We start from the raw sequence: 20,950 nt of genomic DNA, 5'->3' as shown, positions 1-20,950 counted from the left end.
AAAAACAAATATTTGATGAATATTTTTAATCTCTCCCAGAGTGGTTCTAGCCACAGGGGTGTTGACCTATCAAGCCTCCTAGAGTGGTCACCACACATAAGACCTTAATCATTGACACTGAATTAAAAAATGAGTCTTTTCTGCTGCCTCCTGGAATGATGGAAAATAATCAGAATTGGCGTTGAAAGAGAGGTTATATTCTTTTTCATGTTGGCTCATGTGTTTCTTTTGTTTTGGTTGGTCTTTTATACTTGGCATTTAAGGAGCAGAGGGAAGTAGAAGTTGCTGTCAGCAGTTACGTTTTGTGCTGAGGCCTGCCAGAGAGCCAGTTAGAATAGTAGAAGACAGTTACTTGAGGCCTACTGAGTGTCATGCTGGCACTTTTACCTGACTTCCCAAGTTTAATGTCTACCGTGGTGTTCTGAGGAGGTGTCCTTGCCCTACTTCACTGGCAAGACACAGTGTAAGTGAGGGTGGCAGGGAGAATAAAGCCCCATGAGGCATATGTGGTGGCCTGGCCTGCATCATTTACCACACAACCAACTTTCTACCCACAGAGAGGAAAATTCCTGTTCACCCATGGTGATGTAGGTAATCTCTTAGAATTATAACTAACACAGGTTGAACGGCTGTTCCATGTCAGAGCTATTCCAAGCCTGTATGTTAGCCCACTTAAACCTCACGATAGCTCTGCTTTAAGCAGGTTAGAAAACAAAGGCACAGAGAAGCTGAAGAATTTTGCTTGTGTTTCACAGTCCACAAGACCAGTTTGTCTCAGAGCTTATATCTACTGAGAATGTATCAAGTACCTAGACCTTGGGGGGGCAGGGAATGGATCCCTGTGAAGTTTTCAAGTTAAAGCCCTTGAAACAGTTAGACTTAAAATGTGGAATTGGCTGTTGCCATAAGAAGATTGTATTGTCAGAAACCTAAAATTGAGAAGTAAGATTATACGAAGGATTTTGTTTTCTGATTTCAAGCTGACTCATATGTAAAGTTTTAACTACAACGTATGCTTTTAATGAATTTCTTTGTTTAAAAAAATTGCTGACAGAGTGGCTCAAGTGGTAAGAGCACCTGCCTAGCAAGCATGAAGCCCTGAGTTCAAACCCCAATGCTGCCCAAAAAAAATTTTTTTAAAGACTAAAATTACATGAAATTAGAGATTGCTAATAAGTGATTTTCCTGTTATATAAAAGTAGTAATACCCATCTTTCTTGTCTCTTTTATCCCATAATCTAATTTTTGTAGTTATTTCTGCTTCTACTTCCTTTTTTCTTTCCCTTAAGAACAAGAAAGAGTTGAAAGTCAGAAAAGTATTAGCTTTAAGCTAATGCAGACTTGTTATGTCTGCCTTTAATGTCTCCCTGTAACTCTTACTTATACCTCACTCAGAGTGAGATAAAGAGAGAAGGTCCTCAGGAGGGATTGTGTGCCACCCTTTTGCTTCTTCCCTCAGGCCTGCAGACCTTTACCTGTGTGTCCATCTGAGGACGCAGGCCCCAAGAAAGCAGGGTATAGCTATTTCTTGAGGCAACAATTAGCGCGGGACTGACACTATTGATGTTTGGCTATCTTGGGCTGTTTCTTCAGAAACTTGTAAGATTCCTGGTTCTCCACTCCTCACCCCATGCATGCTTAACTCAGAAGAGAGCCTATGCCATGCCCATCACCTCCTTCCATCCACTCACTTAGGGCTTGGTACCTGGTTAAACATAGGAGTCAGTTGCTATCTATTTTAGCTAGTCCCATACACATTTTAAAAAGAAAATAAGGGGAACTCATCTCCCTCCCAGAATTTCCTCCCCTGCCCTTTTGTGGAGATGAAGGTCAGACAAAACAGCAAGGACTTTCATTAGAACAACAAGCAGACTGTGATTTATTATTGCCAGAGTAGATGGCAGGCTAACCGAAGGACTGTGCTTATTCTGCAAAAGGCTGGAGGAAGAAAGAATTTCCCTGCATTCTCAGCACTTGCTGCTGGGAGCACCAGGTTGCCCTTTCCCAGCTTGCTCTCCAAGGGGAATTACAGCTCAAAAGTGGGTCTCCTGCAGCTGCCCCATTCCGCCTTCACTGAAAGCAAGGTGATTAAACGCTGTACCTAAGATCCTCAGGGCAGTGCCTTCAGAACCTCCACAATCACTTCCCTTTCTGACATTTTTAAGTAAAACTATGTTGGGAAATGAATAAATACTCTGTCAATTTTTTTTATTTGTCATTCTAGTATTACTACAATGCCTTTCATAAGTTGGAATGTAGTTTTAAATGATTAATAAAACACTGTGGTACAAGAACAAAACAGCTAGTCTAGAAACCTAAGTTTTGATGTATTTGAAAATTACAAATATGCAATTTGCTCAGTTTGGATTATACTGCAGAATTACTGAATATGCTTCAGTAAACTTTGTGGCTATAAGTACTTCTGCCTACATATATAATGGGAGCTGGGCTATATATATATAGAGAGAGAGAGAGAGCCTGTTTTCAAAAGGAAATATGAGAGTGTGACATGACAGAAAAACAGTACTGCTCCTGATAACAGTACTGCTCCAAACTTCTGTAAAACTGAGCTGTATGACAAGTTTGTAATGAAGATGTAACACTTCTTAAGCCATGACTTCCATTTGTTATATAATTAAGGGCAATTACTCTGGTTAGAGATTCCAGCCCAGCTGACTCTGAGTTAATAAGTAGCTGTTTGCCTCTAGCATTAGTGAGGATGTCTTCATTAAGGAGGTAATGTGTCAAGAGTGCTAAACACGTTGCCATGGTATTTGTGGGTTTCAACCTGGACTCTGGCTTTCCTTGAAATTAAAAATACTCAGCCTTCAGGAAAAGGAACTTCCTTTCACTGCACAGTGGAGAGAACGTTAAATAGGTGAAATGACCAGGGTTTAGGAACTCTTGCAAAGGGTGATGAACTCCTGTTTTGAAGTAAGTATTGACTCTGAAAAGCTTTTATTAAAAAAGAAAAAGAAAACCTGTTTAATCTCCCCATCTATATCAACCACATATCCTTATGCTCATACACCCAGGACGAAAAAAGTTGCTGCTGTCCTTCTGAAAACCCTGCCCACCCACACACAGGATCAATTAACCCTTAGGGTTAGGTTTCATTCATCATCAAATCCACAGAGCCTACCACATAGCAGATGTTTAAGAACTGTTACTAAATGAATTTTCCTGACCTGACCCCCATAGGCCAAATTGGCCCAAGAATCAGACATTTTGAATTTGATTTTATCACTGACTATCTTCCAGTGGTATCTGAAGACAGCAGGTTCTGTGACATGCTCTGGGAAGGAGGATTCATTGTTCTAGGTACTCCAGTTCCACTGGGATGGTGTTAAGTTTTTAAGACCCTATGGAAAAATACCTAAAATGCAAGACATTATTTTTTATCTGTGTGCCTTGTATGTTTATGTTTCATGAAAATATTATCAGAGAAGTACAAAATAGTTCTGAGACAGATAGAAGAAGCCAAAAACTGCCAGCCTGAACTGTTCAGCTCACCTATGCTGCTTTTCTGTTATTTTAATGAACCTGATAGATGATTCTGAACACTATAATTTTTTGCCTTTTTACATATTTTCTCAAAGATTTATAATTCCAAATGTCTTCTTGCCAGTTTAGGAAGGGGTTTTGTGAGATCTATCAGATTATATACATCCACAATGAAATATTTGAAAATTTTATTTTTACTAGTAAATAAAACATGGACAGCTGATGTTTCTAGAATCTAGACCAAAGCCAAAATGAAACCTTATTCCAGTCTTTATATGTGCTTAAATTTGTGTTTTTCTTTTATGTAAACATTCAGTAGACATTAAACTTAACCATAGCATAGCAACTGGTTGATTCGGTCTGCATGAAAAACATTTATCAAGTTGGCCTGGTCCACTCGGCTAGTTTGCATCACTTAATTTCTTATCACAAAGGGAAGGTCAGGTGGCTAATGGATTCTGCTCCTTCCTCTAGATTTATTTCAATCTACAGAGGACCCAGCCACACCTACAAGGTCCAGAGACTGACGGAATTCACGTGCTACTCCTTCAGAATCCAGGCAGCCAGCGAGGCTGGGGAAGGGCACTTCTCGGAAACCTACACCTTCAGCACAACCAAAAGCATCCCCCCCACCATCAAAGGTTTGTAGCCACTGGACTCTGTCACATTGTCCTTTGAAAGCAAGGAAATATTCAGTCTTAGAGTAGGAAGCTCAATTATGACCCTAAATATACTCTTCATATTTCTAATATCAACATGAGAGAATCAGAACATTCTAAGAAGACCATTTGGGAGAAATGAAACCTTAAAGGAGAAGACATAAAGATAATCACTGTTCTCTAGAATGTATGAATATTTATTGCAAATAACATAGTAGTGAAACATTCTCAACCCACATATAACAGACAGAAAAGGAACAGATCCAGTGACAGACAAAGAATCAGTTCCTTTTGTTACAGCACTTAAGACAGTTCAAGGTCTCTTTCCCAAAGACATTCAGAGGCCTGGAGGTGGACATTCCTGACTGGGTGACTCAGTGCCTGAGACTAGGGATTAACTTGGGCATCTTCAGCTGCATCTCCTCTGGGCCCACCACTCTGGTTGTGGAAAGAGGTTTTTGAAAGCTGCAGCTAAAAAAAAAAATAAAATAAAATTACTTAAGCAAAAAAAAAAAAAAAAAAAGAAAGAAAGAAAGCTGCAGCTACAGCCTTGAGTATTCACCCTGAGGTTTGTGACTGACTGGTTTGCTGTTCTGCACCTTCATGGAATCAGGTCCTCCAGAAGGCTTGAGGCCCTTATTTGTCTAAATCTCCCACCTCCCTCAAGGAGACTGAACAAAAGCCACTGTGCCTAGATGTTCCCTCTGCCAGGTCTGCTGAGCCCTTGTCCCTGTTTCCAGCCATAGACTTGCCTGACCAGATGGCAGACTTGCAAGACAAAGCAGACATCAACAGACTGCACAAAAACTCCTGAGGTGCACCCACTTTTGCATAAACACCCTGGTTCTTGTGGAGGTCCCTGCTGCTTGTTTTCAGGAATAGGCAACTCTAGTGGTTTTATCTAGCCTGCTGCTCAAGATGACCCTAAGGCTTATGGTAGGGAATAAACGCATCCTGTGGAAAAGGTCGTCTATACATTCAGCCCTAGGACTGCTTCCACAAGGACTTCAGTCAGTTACCATCAAGGCACTGAATCAATTACAGGCGGTGAGGGGCCTCCAGGACCTGAGTAGGGATCTGGCTTAGACTATGCAAAGGTTTCCTGTAGCTACTTCCAGGGCTAGTTTACGGTAAATGCCTTTACCCTACTTCCCCACCCCGCAGGCTCTCTGGCAGCTCCTCTATGTGACTAAGAAACTAATGTAGATGTGTGTATGCATGCACCCTGCTGGCTTGCATTGGTAGTAAATGCCTTGGCCCTCTTGGTCCAGCTTGGCCTCTCTGCTTTAACATTGATGACACCTGAACTTGCTGTGGCTCATTGATTTCTTGGTACCAAGAAAGGGTGGCCATGTTTACCAACTACCACTTTCAAGGGTCTTTCTAATATTAAGGAGCACTAACTTTCTTCTCACACTGGTTCTTGGTGGAGATTGATGTTATGTAAACTACAACAGCACATTGCGAGCACTTGCATTTCCTGGTGCTTTTATTCCAGAGAGGCTGCTTCCTCACACTCCCACTTGGCCAGGTGTCTTCCTCTTGCTCATCACTTTAGGAAATTGTTGTCTTAGCTGGAGGACTGTTTAGTCTAATAAGATTCCTTATTTAGTTTTCTATAAATTGCCTGCAGTTTTGGCCAAGTAATCCCAACATAGGCTCCCTCTGTTTTTTGGTTTTTTTAAAGAAAACTATTATTTTTCTGAAGCAGTATCATACAGAATGACAAGTAGAAACAACTGCCTCTAAATAATTAATTGCATGTAATTAATTAGAAATTATAGTGTAAATGGGTTCAGTGAGAGAAGTTACACATTCTAGTTACAAAACAGAAAAATATGAGATAGTTAACCTGTAGAGATAACATAAGTTATAAGAAAAATTTTTAATTATTTCATTTTAAGGGCTGGGGGTGTAGCTCAATATAAATATATATGTGTGTGTGTGTGTGTGTGTATATATATATATATATATATATAAAATCATAAGTGCTTTACTATAGAATAATATAATTTAGCTTTAAACAAGAATGATGAATTCAGTAGGAAAAAATAAACTAAAACATAAATATAAGATAACTTAATTTTTAAAGGCTTTCAGTGATGCCTGTTCTCCGGGTCTTTTCTCAGACACCACATGGTCCTCATACTCTGCTACACCAGATGTGCTCTGTCCCCACAAGTTAAGCTGCCTATATTCAGATTCTTTTTGTACCTGTCCTATACTTTGCTATCTCCTTTCCTCACCTGAATCTTAAATTTCTTGAAAACAGACCTTATCTTTAGTACCTACCACAGGTCCTAAGCCACAGAATGTGCTCAGCAGCCTTTTAAAACAGCAACGAAACTTTATCCAGGCCAACCAGTTATTAATGAGAAAGGGCATGTGAATGGCTTTCTTTCGTGGAGTAACTTCTCTGTGTCTGAAAGGCACCAGCTGGATCAATGGGAGACTGAGCAAATTAAACTCTCCCTCAGGGCAGACACAAGCACAATCTCTGTCTCTCTCTCTCTCTCTCTCTCTCTCTCAATTCAGCTAATAATATTAGAATATTGACTATTCTGATACTTTGAAGTTTGAGCTTGGATGTGTGGATTTATATTTCAGCACCTCGGGTAACACAGTTAGAAGGAAATTCCTGTGAAATTTTATGGGAGACGGTACCACCAATGAAAGGCGACCCTGTTAACTACATTCTGCAGGTATTGGTTGGAAGAGAGTCCGAGTACAAACAGGTAAGAACCAGTGTGCACGGCACATGTGTGGTTTATTGGAGTCAGAGTGACTCCTTGCTTTGGCCATGAATGATTCAGTGAGCTGCCTCTTTCTTAAAAATCAGTGATTGAAACTGCCTAAAATGTGTCTGTTACCCTGATTCTTCAAGATACATAGTTTTCATTTTCATTTTGTATGTGATGGTATTCAGCTTAAATTTCCAGTTCTCAAGCATAAGCTTGTCTTGTAAAGAGTTCTGAGTTGTATATTTGTACTTGGTGTTGGCAGTGATGCGTGCATGGTTTACTCTAGAGGGGAAGTAATCCCAACCTAACTACTGAAGCCCATGTCCTGTCTGCCTGTTTATAGACATGACTATGAAAAAATAGGGGTGTGACCCATGGACCCTTGAAGCCTGTGATGCAAGTCTAGGTCACTGTTTATTACCCTTTAATGTGCATAAGAATCACCTGGGAATACAGACTCTGATTCTGTACATCTAGGGTGGCAATTCAGGCTCCCAGTGACACTGGTGTTGCTGATCTATGGACAATAAATCATAAAATAAAGTTATGTGAGAGAAAATGCAATGGCCAGACAGAGAATTTGGTTTTACCATTTTTCACACCTCTTCTTGATCCTTAATTCTTCCAGAGCCAGCCATTCTCAGGTCACTGGCCATAAGGATTCAGATTCTCTGTAGCTTTCCACAATGTTCCCTGAAACTTAACAACCATTTTTGTGAAATCAGGACAAAAATAGTATTTGTTCCACTAGGCAAACAGAGGCCCACTGGCACTTTTAATAATTCGTTTATATATGAACTTCAGAAGGTTCATAAATGCCACCTGTCCTCTGAAACATTAGTATAATTTGTGAAGACTTCATTTTTAGCTATTGAGGCTTCAAATACACAAAGCAGGGAAAAAATAATCTGATTCAGAGTTTTTCTTAAATTGCTGGTTGGTGTTTCTTAGGGAATAATAAAGAATACTGAGAAATAAATGGTATTTAAAAATCAAAGAAATATTAGGACATTTTGCCTTTCTTTGCAAATATGAAGTGTCAAATAAAAGTCTGAATTGCTAAACCTTTATGTTAAATCTGGCATCTGTTTGTTGGGTATGGTAGTGCATGCCTGTAACCCAGCATTTAAAAAGCTGAAGCAGGAAGATCTAAAGTTTGAGGTCAACCTGGGCTATGCAGTGAGAATCTGTCTCAAAAAAACCTTGACGTCTGCCAGTATTGATTCATGTCAGTGGATGATTTCCCTACGAAAGTTTCCACTATTCGTTTTAAATACAAAGGCAAAGGTACTATGCTGTCCCATTACTTTCCTGCCTCGTTCTCACAGGCGATTCCATTCAGAGTAAGTAATTTCACATATATAATCTTTTCAGTTTATTAGAAAGATAAGACTGGGTTTAGGTGTCAGCTCAAACAGAGAGAAGAGAAGTTTCTGCACAAGCTTTAGTTACCTTTAAACCATTAGTGTTGTCCTCTCCCACCACAGTGTCAACATGGTTAACCTGTGAAGTGCTAGAAACTTTCACACCTTCTCATTTGACCCTTAACAGCAATTCATTTCCATCAGTACATTCAGTGTATATTCATTGTTGGATTTGAAAGTCTTTCATTCTGCATGCCATGCTTTCCCAACCTGTTTTTAGAAAAACGTTCTGTTTCTCAGAGCCTAGAAAGCACTGTCTCACAGTGAAGGAGTCATTGCCAGAAAAAGGCAAATCTATTCAGTTATCTAGATTTTACTAGTAGACTGGCTGTTTGGACTCCACCATATGTTGTATATTTAGACCCGTAGATATACAGGCACTAATATGATAATGTACAGTCTTCTGTATGCTGTAGAATGTTTCTCTTATTGTAAATAGCCATAAACAACTGTTTCGTAGTGAAAACGCTGAACTTTAGGACAGCTTAGCAAATGAAGATGTCCATGTGTGTCCTGTATTTACCAAGAAATTAGTAAGGTGTAGTGATCATACATGAGAAACCATAATTGAATCAGGGACAGTTTGTACTGGGTTCTTTGGTGAAATTTTTTTTTTCTTCTCCCTATTCAGTAGGCATTAACTTAAGTTAAACATGATGTTTTGAGTACTTCCTTCACTTGTTCTGGACATAAGATAGGGAATGAAGGCTATTTATATTATCTGTGCAGAATAACGGCTAAGATAGTTATAGTCCAGGGATAACAGGCAATGGGTTTGAATTCAGAGAGCTAAAGCAAAAGCACATGAAAGGTGATCATTGCTTTACTGTCACCTTGGCAGTGCCATGGCTCTTGGTGCCCCATGTATACCTCAGTTACATCTCTAGTCAGACAAGATCACTGGCATGTGGGATTGGGTTGTTCATTTTAATTTTCCTAAGACTGGCACATAGTTAGGCACTCAGTAAATGTATCTTGCATGCATGAAAGGGGAAGTTATTTATATCTGCAGTGGTGACAAGAATTTACTTCACCATGGAGTGGATATAAAGTGATGTTTATAACTTAGGTGGAAAAAAAATTGCCCCTAATAGGAAGACATATGTCTTCCTCACCTTATTTTTACAGACTACATATGATTTCCGTGGGCTTTTCTGATGTTTTGCTTGAAGCTTTGACTTAAATTTGCCTTGGTTCTAGCTGATAACCTTTCATTTGTTCAGTTATCGTGATGTGCAGCAGGTTTTAATAATTAGTGTATTAACTTAAAGTGTTAAATCCTTACCTAAAATTTCATTTTGCTTTAGAACCCATGTATTGCCAGTTTGGCTTTTCTGACATTAATGAACATTCTAAACACAAGACTTTTTTTTGCAGGAAGTTTAAACTTCTTTTCAAAAAGTATTATTATAAAGCACTCTTGAAAAGGGTGAAAACTGTATCTGTATGCATACATGTGACTGACTTTTTTAGCATGAAATAGAGAATAGTTTCATAAACATAAAAATGAAAACAAAATTGTACATATTTATATCCCTATTCAGATGTCCATCATGTTTACAGAAAATATTGAATATAAGCATTGGCAATAAGAACAAGGTTAACAAACTATAAGAAATTATTCCTGTTGGCAGCCAGGGCTCAGATTTGGTCCATTAAGAAGAAACCCTTCTTAATGAACTTGTACAGAGTTCCACTTTTAATTTGATGGCCTCTCTCTATAAATATTTCTCTGTATCAGTTAGAGTATAGTATTAACTCTTCATGATGTCATAAAAGGTACCGTGAAGAAAGATCTTCTCTTGTCCAAACTATTCTAAAGTCTTGGGGCCTACAGAACCTCCTGGAACCACCATATATTTCAATGACTTTTAACACAGAAAGTAAGCAATGAGTCTATGACCTTTTATAGTGTTTTGTTTAAGGCTCAAATTTAGACCAAAACTGATCAAAAATGGAAATCTTTAAAAGTCATAACTGATTTTACTGAGTCTTAAGTGTTTCAGGTTTGGAGGTTCCTTTAGTATCTGATGAAGGTCATGAGATGTTATAGCAGAAAAATTTCCATATATGCATCCACTTAAGATTTTTTGGAAGATGAATTTGAAATCAGTTTCATGAAGTCCAGGTATGGGCCTCCTTGTTTATTGAGAAACTGTTGGGTGCTCTTATTGTGAAATGTGCCTGGCACAGTCAGCACACTCAGAGCTTATCGGCCCTTTGAGTGGGAAAGCACACACCCACAGAAGCGGTTCCTTAGTTCAGTCACAGTACCCTTGCCTGTCCTCCTTAGCATTATTATCTCCACAGAGGAGGCCTGAAGATTAGCACAGTCCTCTTGAGGCACAGAGTGGAACGAGGACAAGTCTTCCTCCCTTACTATGTGATTTTGGAGGCATTAATTCACCTCGCTGAACCTTGGCTCTCTTGCTATAGGGCAGTGATACTATTCCTGTGTCTTAGATTATTACTGAGAGCATCTTATCCACTCAGCCATGAGAGGGAATTGTGTAAACTATAACAAGGTACACCTGCATCCACTTTTCCAGTTCCTGGGGGAGGGGCTGGAGGTAAGCCTTTAGTAACCCCACATGCACTTCCTCAGTGATCCTCCCCAAAAAGCTGTTACTCAAAGGATTTCAACTATACTGCATGTTACTCTGAAGTAAAGGTCCTGGATTCTTCATTTCAGTTGTCTGGAATTACTTTACATTCTTCCATTTGGAATAAACATGTCAAAATTACTTTAAAATATGTTGTTCATCAAATCAAGAACAGAAATAGTCTTTTTACAAGCAATGTTGCATATATACTTATTTACAATATTATGATTGGTGACTTCAATAAAGAAACTCTTAAATGGAGCTCTGCCTTTTAAATTGGGTTGAGGCAGAAGAAAAAAGCCCATAATGGTGCCCCTGTCAAAATGAAGGAAAACAGAGGGATTGGAGACACAGCCTGTTGCCCTGATGTGCAGAGCTGCACAGTCACCCAGTGCGGGCATAGCTGTGCAGCAGACCTGACAACCATCATCTCCTGAGTGCTGCTGGACTATCACAACCATGGACATGCTGTGGACACCAGGCCTGGGTCATTGGGGCTCCCCTCCAGCCAATTCCTTCTTGAAATCCTATGTGTTGTAAGCCCCAAGGTTCCCTTACACTCCTGTCCCAGAGTATAACAGGTTTCCTGCCATGGAGCTGGGGAAAGTAGGATTCAATAACACGTTTTATGTAATTTTTAAGAGCCCCGCTACCTGCCAGGCACTGAGGAAGTTGCTATATGTTATTCCATTTAATCTTCTCACTGATTCATGGGACTCAGCATCATCCTCATTTTGGAGGGTTATTTCTCATCTGTTTTTTTATATATACATATATATGTATATATAAAACATATTCTTGAGCTGCAGAATAGTATATCAAAAGGAACATAGAGTAATAAAAATGTTTGACCCATGGTGGCTATGACTGTTTACACAAAAGCAAATCAGTTTTCATTAAACTTTTTATGAGATCAGAATTCTTTAAAAATGTGATATTAAAATTCTAAATTTTTAATTAGCTATGGATTAATCCAAAAAGTTTAATAAGCATTGATGAATATTTCTAAAATATGTTGGAAATGACATTATCTTTTGGTTCATTAAAAACAACTTAATTGTTGCTAATGATCCCACTCTCCGCAATGATAACTATGCCTGTGCTGAATTCTCTCTGTGTTGCCTCTGTGTGTGTGTGTGTGTGTGTGTGTGTGTGTGTGTGTGTGTGTATGTTTGCACAGTTCACATTCATATTTACTTCTTTCTGGCAATTATCCTCTTTTTAAACAGTATAGGGTAAGAATATCTACTTGAAAACTTGGAGGTCCTAATAAGAGAACATTCACTAGGCATGTATTCTATCAAGCCACTGTGCTGGTTGTTATGGAGATAATAGAACACGACTCCACAATATATTTATCTTAAATATTACAAAAAAAGATAATGTTAACATTGTTTGCAATTCTTATGAAAGATGGGAGCTGTCCAATTAAAATAATGAATAGATTAAACTAAATTTTGATTGAACTCATTAAGAAGTTCTCTTAAATTAGGCATTTCTTTCACTAAGTTTTTTGCCTGTTGGTACAAGAAAAGAAGCATTCCTCTGTTCTCTAAAATTATTTTTCAGGCATCTTCTCTCTAAGCACTTGGGATTGAGAAGTTCCATCAAAGTTATGAGGTCTCCATTCAATATTCACTGAATCAGGTTTCTGTGAAATTAAGTATACTTCTGGGCTACCTTTCTTTAAAGGATGTAGCCATGCAAATTCTGGAAAGTGTTAGAGACTATATAGAAATCATCAAATATAAATGTACATTTATATCCACTTTCCAAAAATCTCTAAAACCAATGGGGATACTGGTTTTCTGTAATGGGATCATCCTTTGATGGCATAAATTAAGAGGCCACATCCCAAAAGCTCTGCCCATGTCTGTATGTGCATGGCACAGACTGAGGTAAGAGCTAGTTTCTATAACATCAGAAAGAAGAGGCAGTGCTTTCCCTGAGGGGCAGCCACACCAGGCTAGTATGAGCTGGAAGGTCTTTAATGTGAACACCAGGGGGGTAGCTGGGCTATATGGGAACACAAAGTCAGAAGCCAAGAGACTGGACCCAGTATCATGCTGTTGTCATTACATGGAGACTAAAGTCGGTGACAGGAGTGGAGTGTCACTGCCCAAGGGGTGGAATAGACAGGGCTGGGACAATTTGGGTGGTGAACAACTCTGGTAAAAACAGAAATGAAGTCTTGTCTGGAGTTCACCACTTCCTTTATTTGCTATGAGACTTAATAAAATTAGCAGCCTCTGAGGCGTAGTTTATTCGTCTTAAAGTGGAAGTAATGATAATCACCTTACAGTACATTTAGGAGAATTAAATTCAATAAGGTTGACTTATCGCTAGCATATTACATTCACAAAACATTTTTCACACTCATTGTCTCATTTGATCTGTGGTCCCCCCTAGGAGTAGTGTTACTGTTAGGTACTGTTACTGCCCCCATGTTGAAGATGAGAAAGCGAAGATTCAATGCTGCTTGGTTCAGATCACTAACCTAGTAAGTGGCAGAGCAAGGATACTGGCCAGGATCCTGTCTCCAGTTCCTGTGCCTGAGAGATTATCCATTGCCTTCCAAATGGCCACCTCAGACGTGACCTAGTTCCCAGAGGGAAGAAGAATTCTAACAGCTAGCTATACTGTTTCACCCTTTGATAAATAAATATTTGAAGAGCTGTGGCCTCTAAAAGAGTTTGAGGAGTTGGGTGTGGTGCTTCATGACTGTAATCCCAGCTACTTATGAAGTGGAAATAGGATTGTGGTTCAAGGCCAGCCCAGGCAAAAAAGTTAGCAAGCTAGGCATGGGGGTTACATATCTGTAATCCCAGCTACTCCGGAGGCAGAGGCAGGAGGATCACTGTCTGAGATCAAGACTAGCCCCAGGAAGAACGTGAGACACTATCAAAAAATAGTAATAATAAAGCAAAAGAACTGAGAGTGTGGCTCAAGTGGTATAGCACCTGCCTAGCAAGCACAAGGCTCTGAGTTCAAACACTAATACCACCAAAAAAAAAAAAATTTGACGAGAGTAGATTATCAGAAAACTTTGAGGCTAATGCTTCAGTGCAGCTTTTCTCCAACTTGATAAACTTCCCTACATTAACTCATCACCACCACAGACTGTCAGAATGAATTGTATACCTGGACTACAGCAGATAAGGGGACCAAAACCCAAAGGCAAAAGTAGACTACTTTATCAAACTGGTAGTATACTGGTCCAGAGGTGGTAAAGCTGTTCCCTTCAAGAACAATTCCCAAGAAAAGACTTTTCTTAGAAATACCAACTTCAGCATTTTAAATTTAAGAAATTAAATCTAAGAAAGTAAAAATTGCTAGGGGTGGAAGTGCAAGTCGTAAATCCTTGCACACAGGAGGCTGAAGCAGGAGAATCAAGAATTCAAGGCCAACTTGAACTGTACAGTGAGTCCCTGTCTCTAAAAAAAGTAAAGCCAAAAACCAACCACCAAACTATATAAATTAATAAATCATAAACAGGTAAGTTTAACAAAATATTCTTTAATGAGAAAATGTGTACCATTGTTTTCCTGAGACCCCCACACACATGGTGGGAAGTAATTTATGGAGAGGTGATTCCATGGAAGTATGGTCTGAACTCTTAAATAGCTGGCTGTTTGTGGGTTGGTCACCATGACAACAAGTTCATCTTGCAACATTCATTTAGACTCATCATTGAAAGCAGAAAGGAATGGTCTCTCAGTACCACAAAGGGTTTTCTTAAGGATCTTTCCTTCTTAGTTGCCAGGACACATGCCATAATTTGTAAAGAAACAGTCTAACTGTTCAGGAAGAATGTGCTTAAAATCTTAAAAAGGAAGTAACAGAAAGATTGATAAATCTAGAAAAGTATAAGAAGCAAACAGAATTAATTTCTTAGGACTCGGTCACTAAACAAAAGTACAGAATTAAGACACTAAGTCTGCAAGTAAGGTTTGAAAATAAGAGGAACATCTTAAGGAAAAAGGCTAAACATAGTAAGGAAAATCCAATACCCTCTCCAAACTGTAAAATCCTTTTGCTGAATTGGTTTGTCCATTATTAAATACATGGCTGGTATTTTGGTGTCCCCGTGCAGTGTCCTGCTTCTAGATAAAAGGCTTTAGAAACAACACAGAGACGTTGGTAGATTCCTATCAACCCTGAATAGCTGGTGAGTGTTTCAGACACAAGAGTTTGTTAGTAATACTTTTTCATTTTTAGGGGATTTGTATTCATGGGTAAAACTGACAGTTTTGTTAAGAAATCTATTGCTGAATTGAAAATGTCCTTCTCTCTCACTTAATTGCTGTGTTTTAAGAGTATACTTGGGTTTGTTTTTTAAGTTCTAAATGGTAGTAATAATTATAGCTAACTTTATCATGCAGTTAATATATATCAGATATTAAACACTTTGCATGCAGTAACTCATGACTATTTGGATAGAAAGCCTTCTATTAATTTTACTTCCTTTTTTAAATTATTCATCAGCCAGATCTCTTTGATTAGGTTTGATTATAGCTATTTTTTCCTGTCTCTTCACTGAATCTAATATAAGCCATGAATTTTCATGTGATTATCATATCCTCTAACTTTTCCTAGGATCCAACCCACTGTGAAAGAACTTTGTGAGGTCTCCTTCTTCTTCTCCCTTCAAAGTCTGCTATTGCAGTCATTTCAATGAGTGATCATACCTTAAGAAATTGGTAGTTTCTAAGCTCCTGTAATAGTAAGCCTCTTAATGATTATATTATAGTTAAAAGAGGGTAAGAAGACATCCCAGATCTTTAATGGGAAGAAAGGAGGTTGGTCATACAGAGGTAAAACACTCCAGAGAGGTAGACTACTAAATAATGTAAATGTTAATTTGTGATAAATTGGACTATATCCCCCCAAAAAAAATGCTCAAACAATTAGGCAAGCCACAAAACTGGATGAAAAAATTCACAACACATATATCTGCCAATGGTCTTATATCTAGATTATATAAAGAGCCCCTACAAATTAGCAAAGTCAAATAAATTTGAAATGAACAAAAGACTTATATACATCTGTCCGTAAAAGGTGTTGTATGAGTGACCAATAAGCTCATGGGGATAGGTGCCATTCACACCCACTAGAATAGCTAAAATATAAAGCTGACAGTAACAGAGGAGGATGTAGAGTAACATTTAGGGTATGCAATGACTCAGACTCATTGTTTGTTGGTGGGAGTACAAAGTGATACAGTTTTTTCTGGGGAAACTTTCTTTAAGAAGTTAGAGACCTACTCTGTAACCTAGCATTTCTACTTCTACCTTTTGCTCTAGAAAAATGAAAACTAAAGTCCTCAAAGATTTGTACAAAAATGTTCATAACCTTGCTATAATATAAAACCTCCAAAGTGGGAATGACCCAAATATTCATGGAGAGGAAAATGGGTAAAGTGAAGTACAGTTATACAATGGAACCATAGTCAGCAATAAAAGGACCAATTCCTGAATCACTCTGTAACATGGATGAATCTCATAGGCACAGTCATACTGTATGATTCCATTTGTATGAACTTCTGGAAAAGGCAAAACAAGTTAGAGTAGCGTTTACCTCTTTGGGATGGGGTAGGTTATCTTGATGGAGCGGTATTACATAGTGTAGCCAATTGTTAAAAAATCCAGTGAAAAACTTCATATTGTATTGTTTTTCATTATTGCAATTTACAAATGTTATTTGTTCTGGCAACCAAGCTCATACAGCAATTTGTATTAAGGGCTCTTTACTTATAACCTAAATTTTTAAAATTTAGCTGTCTAATATGACAGTATCTTTAGGACTTAAAATGTCAGCTGCATTTCTAGTCAAGCCTTATTTCCTTCTTTCAAAAGTCTGAATCACGAGATTTTATACTGTGCCTTATTTAGAGTGTGTTGAAATACCTTTTCTTCCGGATGAAACACAGATTAGAAGAGAAAACTTTTAATATAATTTTTGTTGTTATGGAGTGAATTTAAATCAGCGTCCCTAACGCTCTGGATATTACATCATGGTTGCATGTGCTATATTAATTAAGACTTTTCCTCTTCTTGAAGGTGTACAAGGGAGAAGAAGCCACATTCCAAATCTCAGGCCTCCAGACCAACACAGACTACAGGTTCCGCGTGTGTGCATGCCGGCGCTGTTTAGACACCTCTCAGGAGTTAAGCGGAGCCTTCAGCCCCTCTGCAGCCTTTGTGTTACAGCGAAGTGAGGTCATGCTTGCAGGGGACATGGGGAGCTTAGATGACCCCAAAATGAAGAGCATGATGCCTACTGATGAACAGTTTGCAGCCCTCATTGTGCTTGGCTTTGCGACTTTGTCCATTTTATTTGCCTTTATCTTACAGTACTTCTTAATGAAGTAAACAACCCCAAGGAAACTAGAGGTATGAACTTAATTAGCGCTACACACTTTCATGCACACATTTATTCAGATACTCCCCTTTTTAAGCCCTTTTGTTCTTTGATTTATATGCTTTTCTTGTTTTACAGATTAGCTAGGAAAAAGTGTCAGTGTCTTGGTGCACCTTTTTGAAATGCAAAACTAGGAAGAGGTTAAACTGGATATTTTTTTTAAAGAAGAAGAGAAAAAAAGAAGAAGAAAAGCAAACCAGATACCAAAAGCTAGCTTTCTTATGTTTTCTTTTGACTTTTCAAATTTGCCTTTATTCTGTTTTCACTGATGTCTTTTGCAAGCCTTTGATACTGTTTTTATGTTACAGTTTAGTAATTTATATTTACCAGTCACTTCTTTTGTCTCAGTCATTATATATGTAAGCAGAATCACAGCGTGTGTAGTGGCAGGGCTAGGATTTCAGTGTTGTCAGAGTATAACCACACAGCAAAAACATACAGAAGATGTGTTCACTCAGATAAGGCTGCCCTAAACCATTTTGTCACTCAGTTATTTAACTGTGTTTAGCTCATTTAAATCAAAATGTGTACTTTAATCTAAAATGTTTTAATAATCTGTATTTCTTATGATTTTAACACTATGAGCTGCCTGTATAAGAAATCAAGTAACCAAAATGCACCTGTAAGTTATGGAGCATTGTAGATTTTACCATGTCAATTCATAGCAGTAACTTTAAGAGGGCATTGTGCAATAGTTAGTTGTTTCCTTATTCAGCTATTTTTAAAGCTGCTTTAACTTGTTTGTCTGTCTTTGTATATAACTACTTCTAATCTAATCACTAGAGTCATTCTGTTCTATTATGTTTGACCAGAATTATAAGACGAGAACTGGTAACAGTTTAGTGCCTCTGCCCCTTGTCCAATGATTTACACTAATTGTGAGCAGTCTTCTTAGGTGTCGCCTCATTGTTTTTGAAAGATTTGCCAATAGGCTGTTCTTTGAGGTATCCATGAAGTGATTGAAATTCAATACCTTAATTCAGTGCCCATAAAACTAATGTAACAGCAGATGAAAATTGATAAAACCCTAAAGGGAGTCATCTGAATTTGTCGTTCGATTTCTGTGGGGTTGATCTGGCCATGTGTGGAGAAGAAATGGTATTTGGTGGTAAGCACAGGGTGTTTCGGGGGAGTCTAGGAGCCTAGATTCTCTCCCTAGATCTGTCACTAACTTGCTGCATGACCTGAACATGTCACTTTACCTCTCTGTGCCTCAGTTTTCCCATGCATGAAAAATAAAATAAAATGAAATGGGGATTCTGATGTTTGTAAGTGCTTTGAGATCTCTGATCCACAGGTGCTATTGAAGTGCAGAGTGTTACTCTTGCATGTTTATTTTGAGTCATGAGATAATCAGTTTCAACCCAAAGTCATTGGATTATTTATATGAAGTCCACAATGTTCGAGTACCTCAGGGACACTTAAGAGCTGGAGGTGCAAACATATTCCAGAAGGGTGCAACAGACACAGCGCATCCCCCGCTCCTCTTTTGTGGATATTTTTGCTACTTGGTTTTTCTTGATCATAGCTGTTCTGTGCTTGGTCTATGTTGTCTAAGATGCCATAAATATCCTGTCTTAGCTTATCATGATCCCATACCAAAGTCATGGGGAAACCAACATTATTTTGTTTTTGGTTTATTTATACTATATTCTGCATACAGTACTTTAAATGCCAATTACAGTGCAATCTTTATTTATTGTAAAAAAGTTTTAAATGTACTTATGTACTAATTTTCCCCTGTAGCATGTTATTTTTTTTTTGAGTGTTTTATACTTTTGTAATTTTAGGTCAGTCTTGTTCCTTGGCCACATCTGTAGTATTATTGACCTTCTGACATTTTCTTGTGTTTTTAAAGATCAGAGCCTCTAGTGCATTAAATGCCAAAAAAAAAAAAAAAAAAAAACCTCCATTATCCGTGATTGCAAGGTTTACATCACCCAGAAAACCGTAATCATCATCTCCTGAAAGAGTGCTAAGATCAATGAATTATTCTGTGTGCCTAGATCGAGGTAGTAAGTACTAGAGAGTTCTGTATTTTGTTACTGGAGCATAACAATTAGTGTGATTAGCCTTACAAAGTGATGGCATCAAGGTAAAATATATTTTTGCCAAAGTTCTGGCCTTCTAGCCGCATCCCTCTACTTCAGTGTGTGATTTGACCTCTATGACATTATTTCTGCATTTTTGAGACAATTTTATGCAGGGGGAGAAGGCATTTTTTAAACAATGAAAAGTCAATGTAGTGGTTTAAAAATTTTTTTAAAAACCCTTAAAAGAGGTTTTCCCTCTACAAACGCAGAGGGAGAAAAGTCTTTTTGGAAACACTTCAGAACTGCTGCTATAAGGAAATTCTCTGAATTGGTTGAATTTTTTTATGGAAATAGTATTTTAGGCCAAAATTGCTACAAACATTCGATCTTTCTGAGATTTTCATACTCTGTTTAACCACCAGAAAGCTGAAGTGTGAAATACAAACTGATAGCACTTTATTTTATTGCTCTCCATTATTTGGTATTCATTATAATCCCTTAAGTCCAAAAATTATTACTCTCTACTCTCTCTATGGCACAGTTTTCTATCACAATCTGTATATGTGATAAGGATATGTAACTCTCTCTATATATTGCCATTACACATGAACAATAAAATAAAGTGTTATATTAACCTTAATTCTTTGCCCTTTTGCCATATGTAGAAATGAGTAAGTGACTTTCCGATGCTCTGATACTTTCCTGTATGTTAAACTCATCCCTGACACAAGAAATTCCAGACATATGAAGCAAACTGCCCTTTGTCCTCAAATCATTTTAAAACTTTTTAAGAAGATTTTTTCATATTATCTGCCTTGTTCTTATCAACTTGAAATGTTGGCATTTTCTAACCTTGTTTCTTTGGCTACAGTAATTCAGTATTCATGTCAAAATTGAAAAAGTGCCCTAATTGAATGTGTTTGAATGTTATCCTTGCACAATTCTTTAAATTGAAAGACAAAATGTTTTACCTCACTGTTGGACATACATTCCAAGCTTTTCAACATTTAGAGAAAAAAATAATCATATGTTTTCCTGTATTGTAAATTTTAGACTATTTCATATACATTGTATTAAAACTGCCATATCAATTTTAATGTATAGATTTTGAAATACTATGCTATATGTAATACCTAACTGTATCTGTAGTGTATATGTAATATATTTATGCCCAATAAATGTTTTAATTCTTTCTGATTTAAGTAGGGTTTTTTGCCATGAGTAGGATTACTTTTGTTGTTCCTTTTCTTAAAATATTTAACATCTCCAGAGGTTGCTAATTGAAATGCCATTAGAGGCTAGGCAGGTCACATAGGGCATGGACCTTGCTTTGCCATTGAAAGGGGCAACTGTGCCTCAGTTCCTGCCAGTTTAGGTCTTGCAGCACTGCTAACCACAGTCACACATTCTGATGTTTCCAAAGAAGCTGAAAATCTAGACTTCGCCATATAGACTAACTAAAACAAGACTGGACTGTGTGAGCACGTCCACTGCCAGGTTAGCTCTTTAATTAGCCTGTCTGTGGACATTTTATCTATTGCCAGAACTCAGGAGGCCTGTCTCCCT

At 38.0% G+C, this 20,950-nt stretch overlaps 1 protein-coding gene across 6 annotated transcripts in view; it reads left to right on the top strand.

Annotated features, from left to right (window-relative positions):
• Fndc3b (fibronectin type III domain containing 3B) overlaps positions 1-20,581 on the top strand; it is a 341,149-nt gene extending 320,568 nt beyond the window's left edge. For 5 of the 6 annotated variants that reach the window (XM_074073772.1, XM_074073773.1, XM_020176873.2 and 2 more), the window contains 3 exons: positions 3,979-4,145; positions 6,771-6,898; positions 16,991-20,581. In XM_074073772.1, the coding sequence (XP_073929873.1) occupies positions 3,979-4,145; positions 6,771-6,898; positions 16,991-17,302 (607 nt within the window). In that variant the 3' untranslated portion in view covers positions 17,303-20,581. The remainder of the gene's footprint in view (positions 1-3,978; positions 4,146-6,770; positions 6,899-16,990) is intronic. The other variant, XM_020176870.2, reaches the window with a different exon arrangement.
• Positions 20,582-20,950: the final 369 nt, after the last annotated feature.

Source organism: Castor canadensis, chromosome 5, assembly GCF_047511655.1.
Source record: "Castor canadensis chromosome 5, mCasCan1.hap1v2, whole genome shotgun sequence".
Taxonomy (NCBI): Eukaryota; Metazoa; Chordata; class Mammalia; order Rodentia; family Castoridae; genus Castor; species Castor canadensis.
The sequence above is the reverse complement of the archived record's forward strand: the minus strand, read 5'-3'. Positions and strand labels throughout refer to the sequence as shown.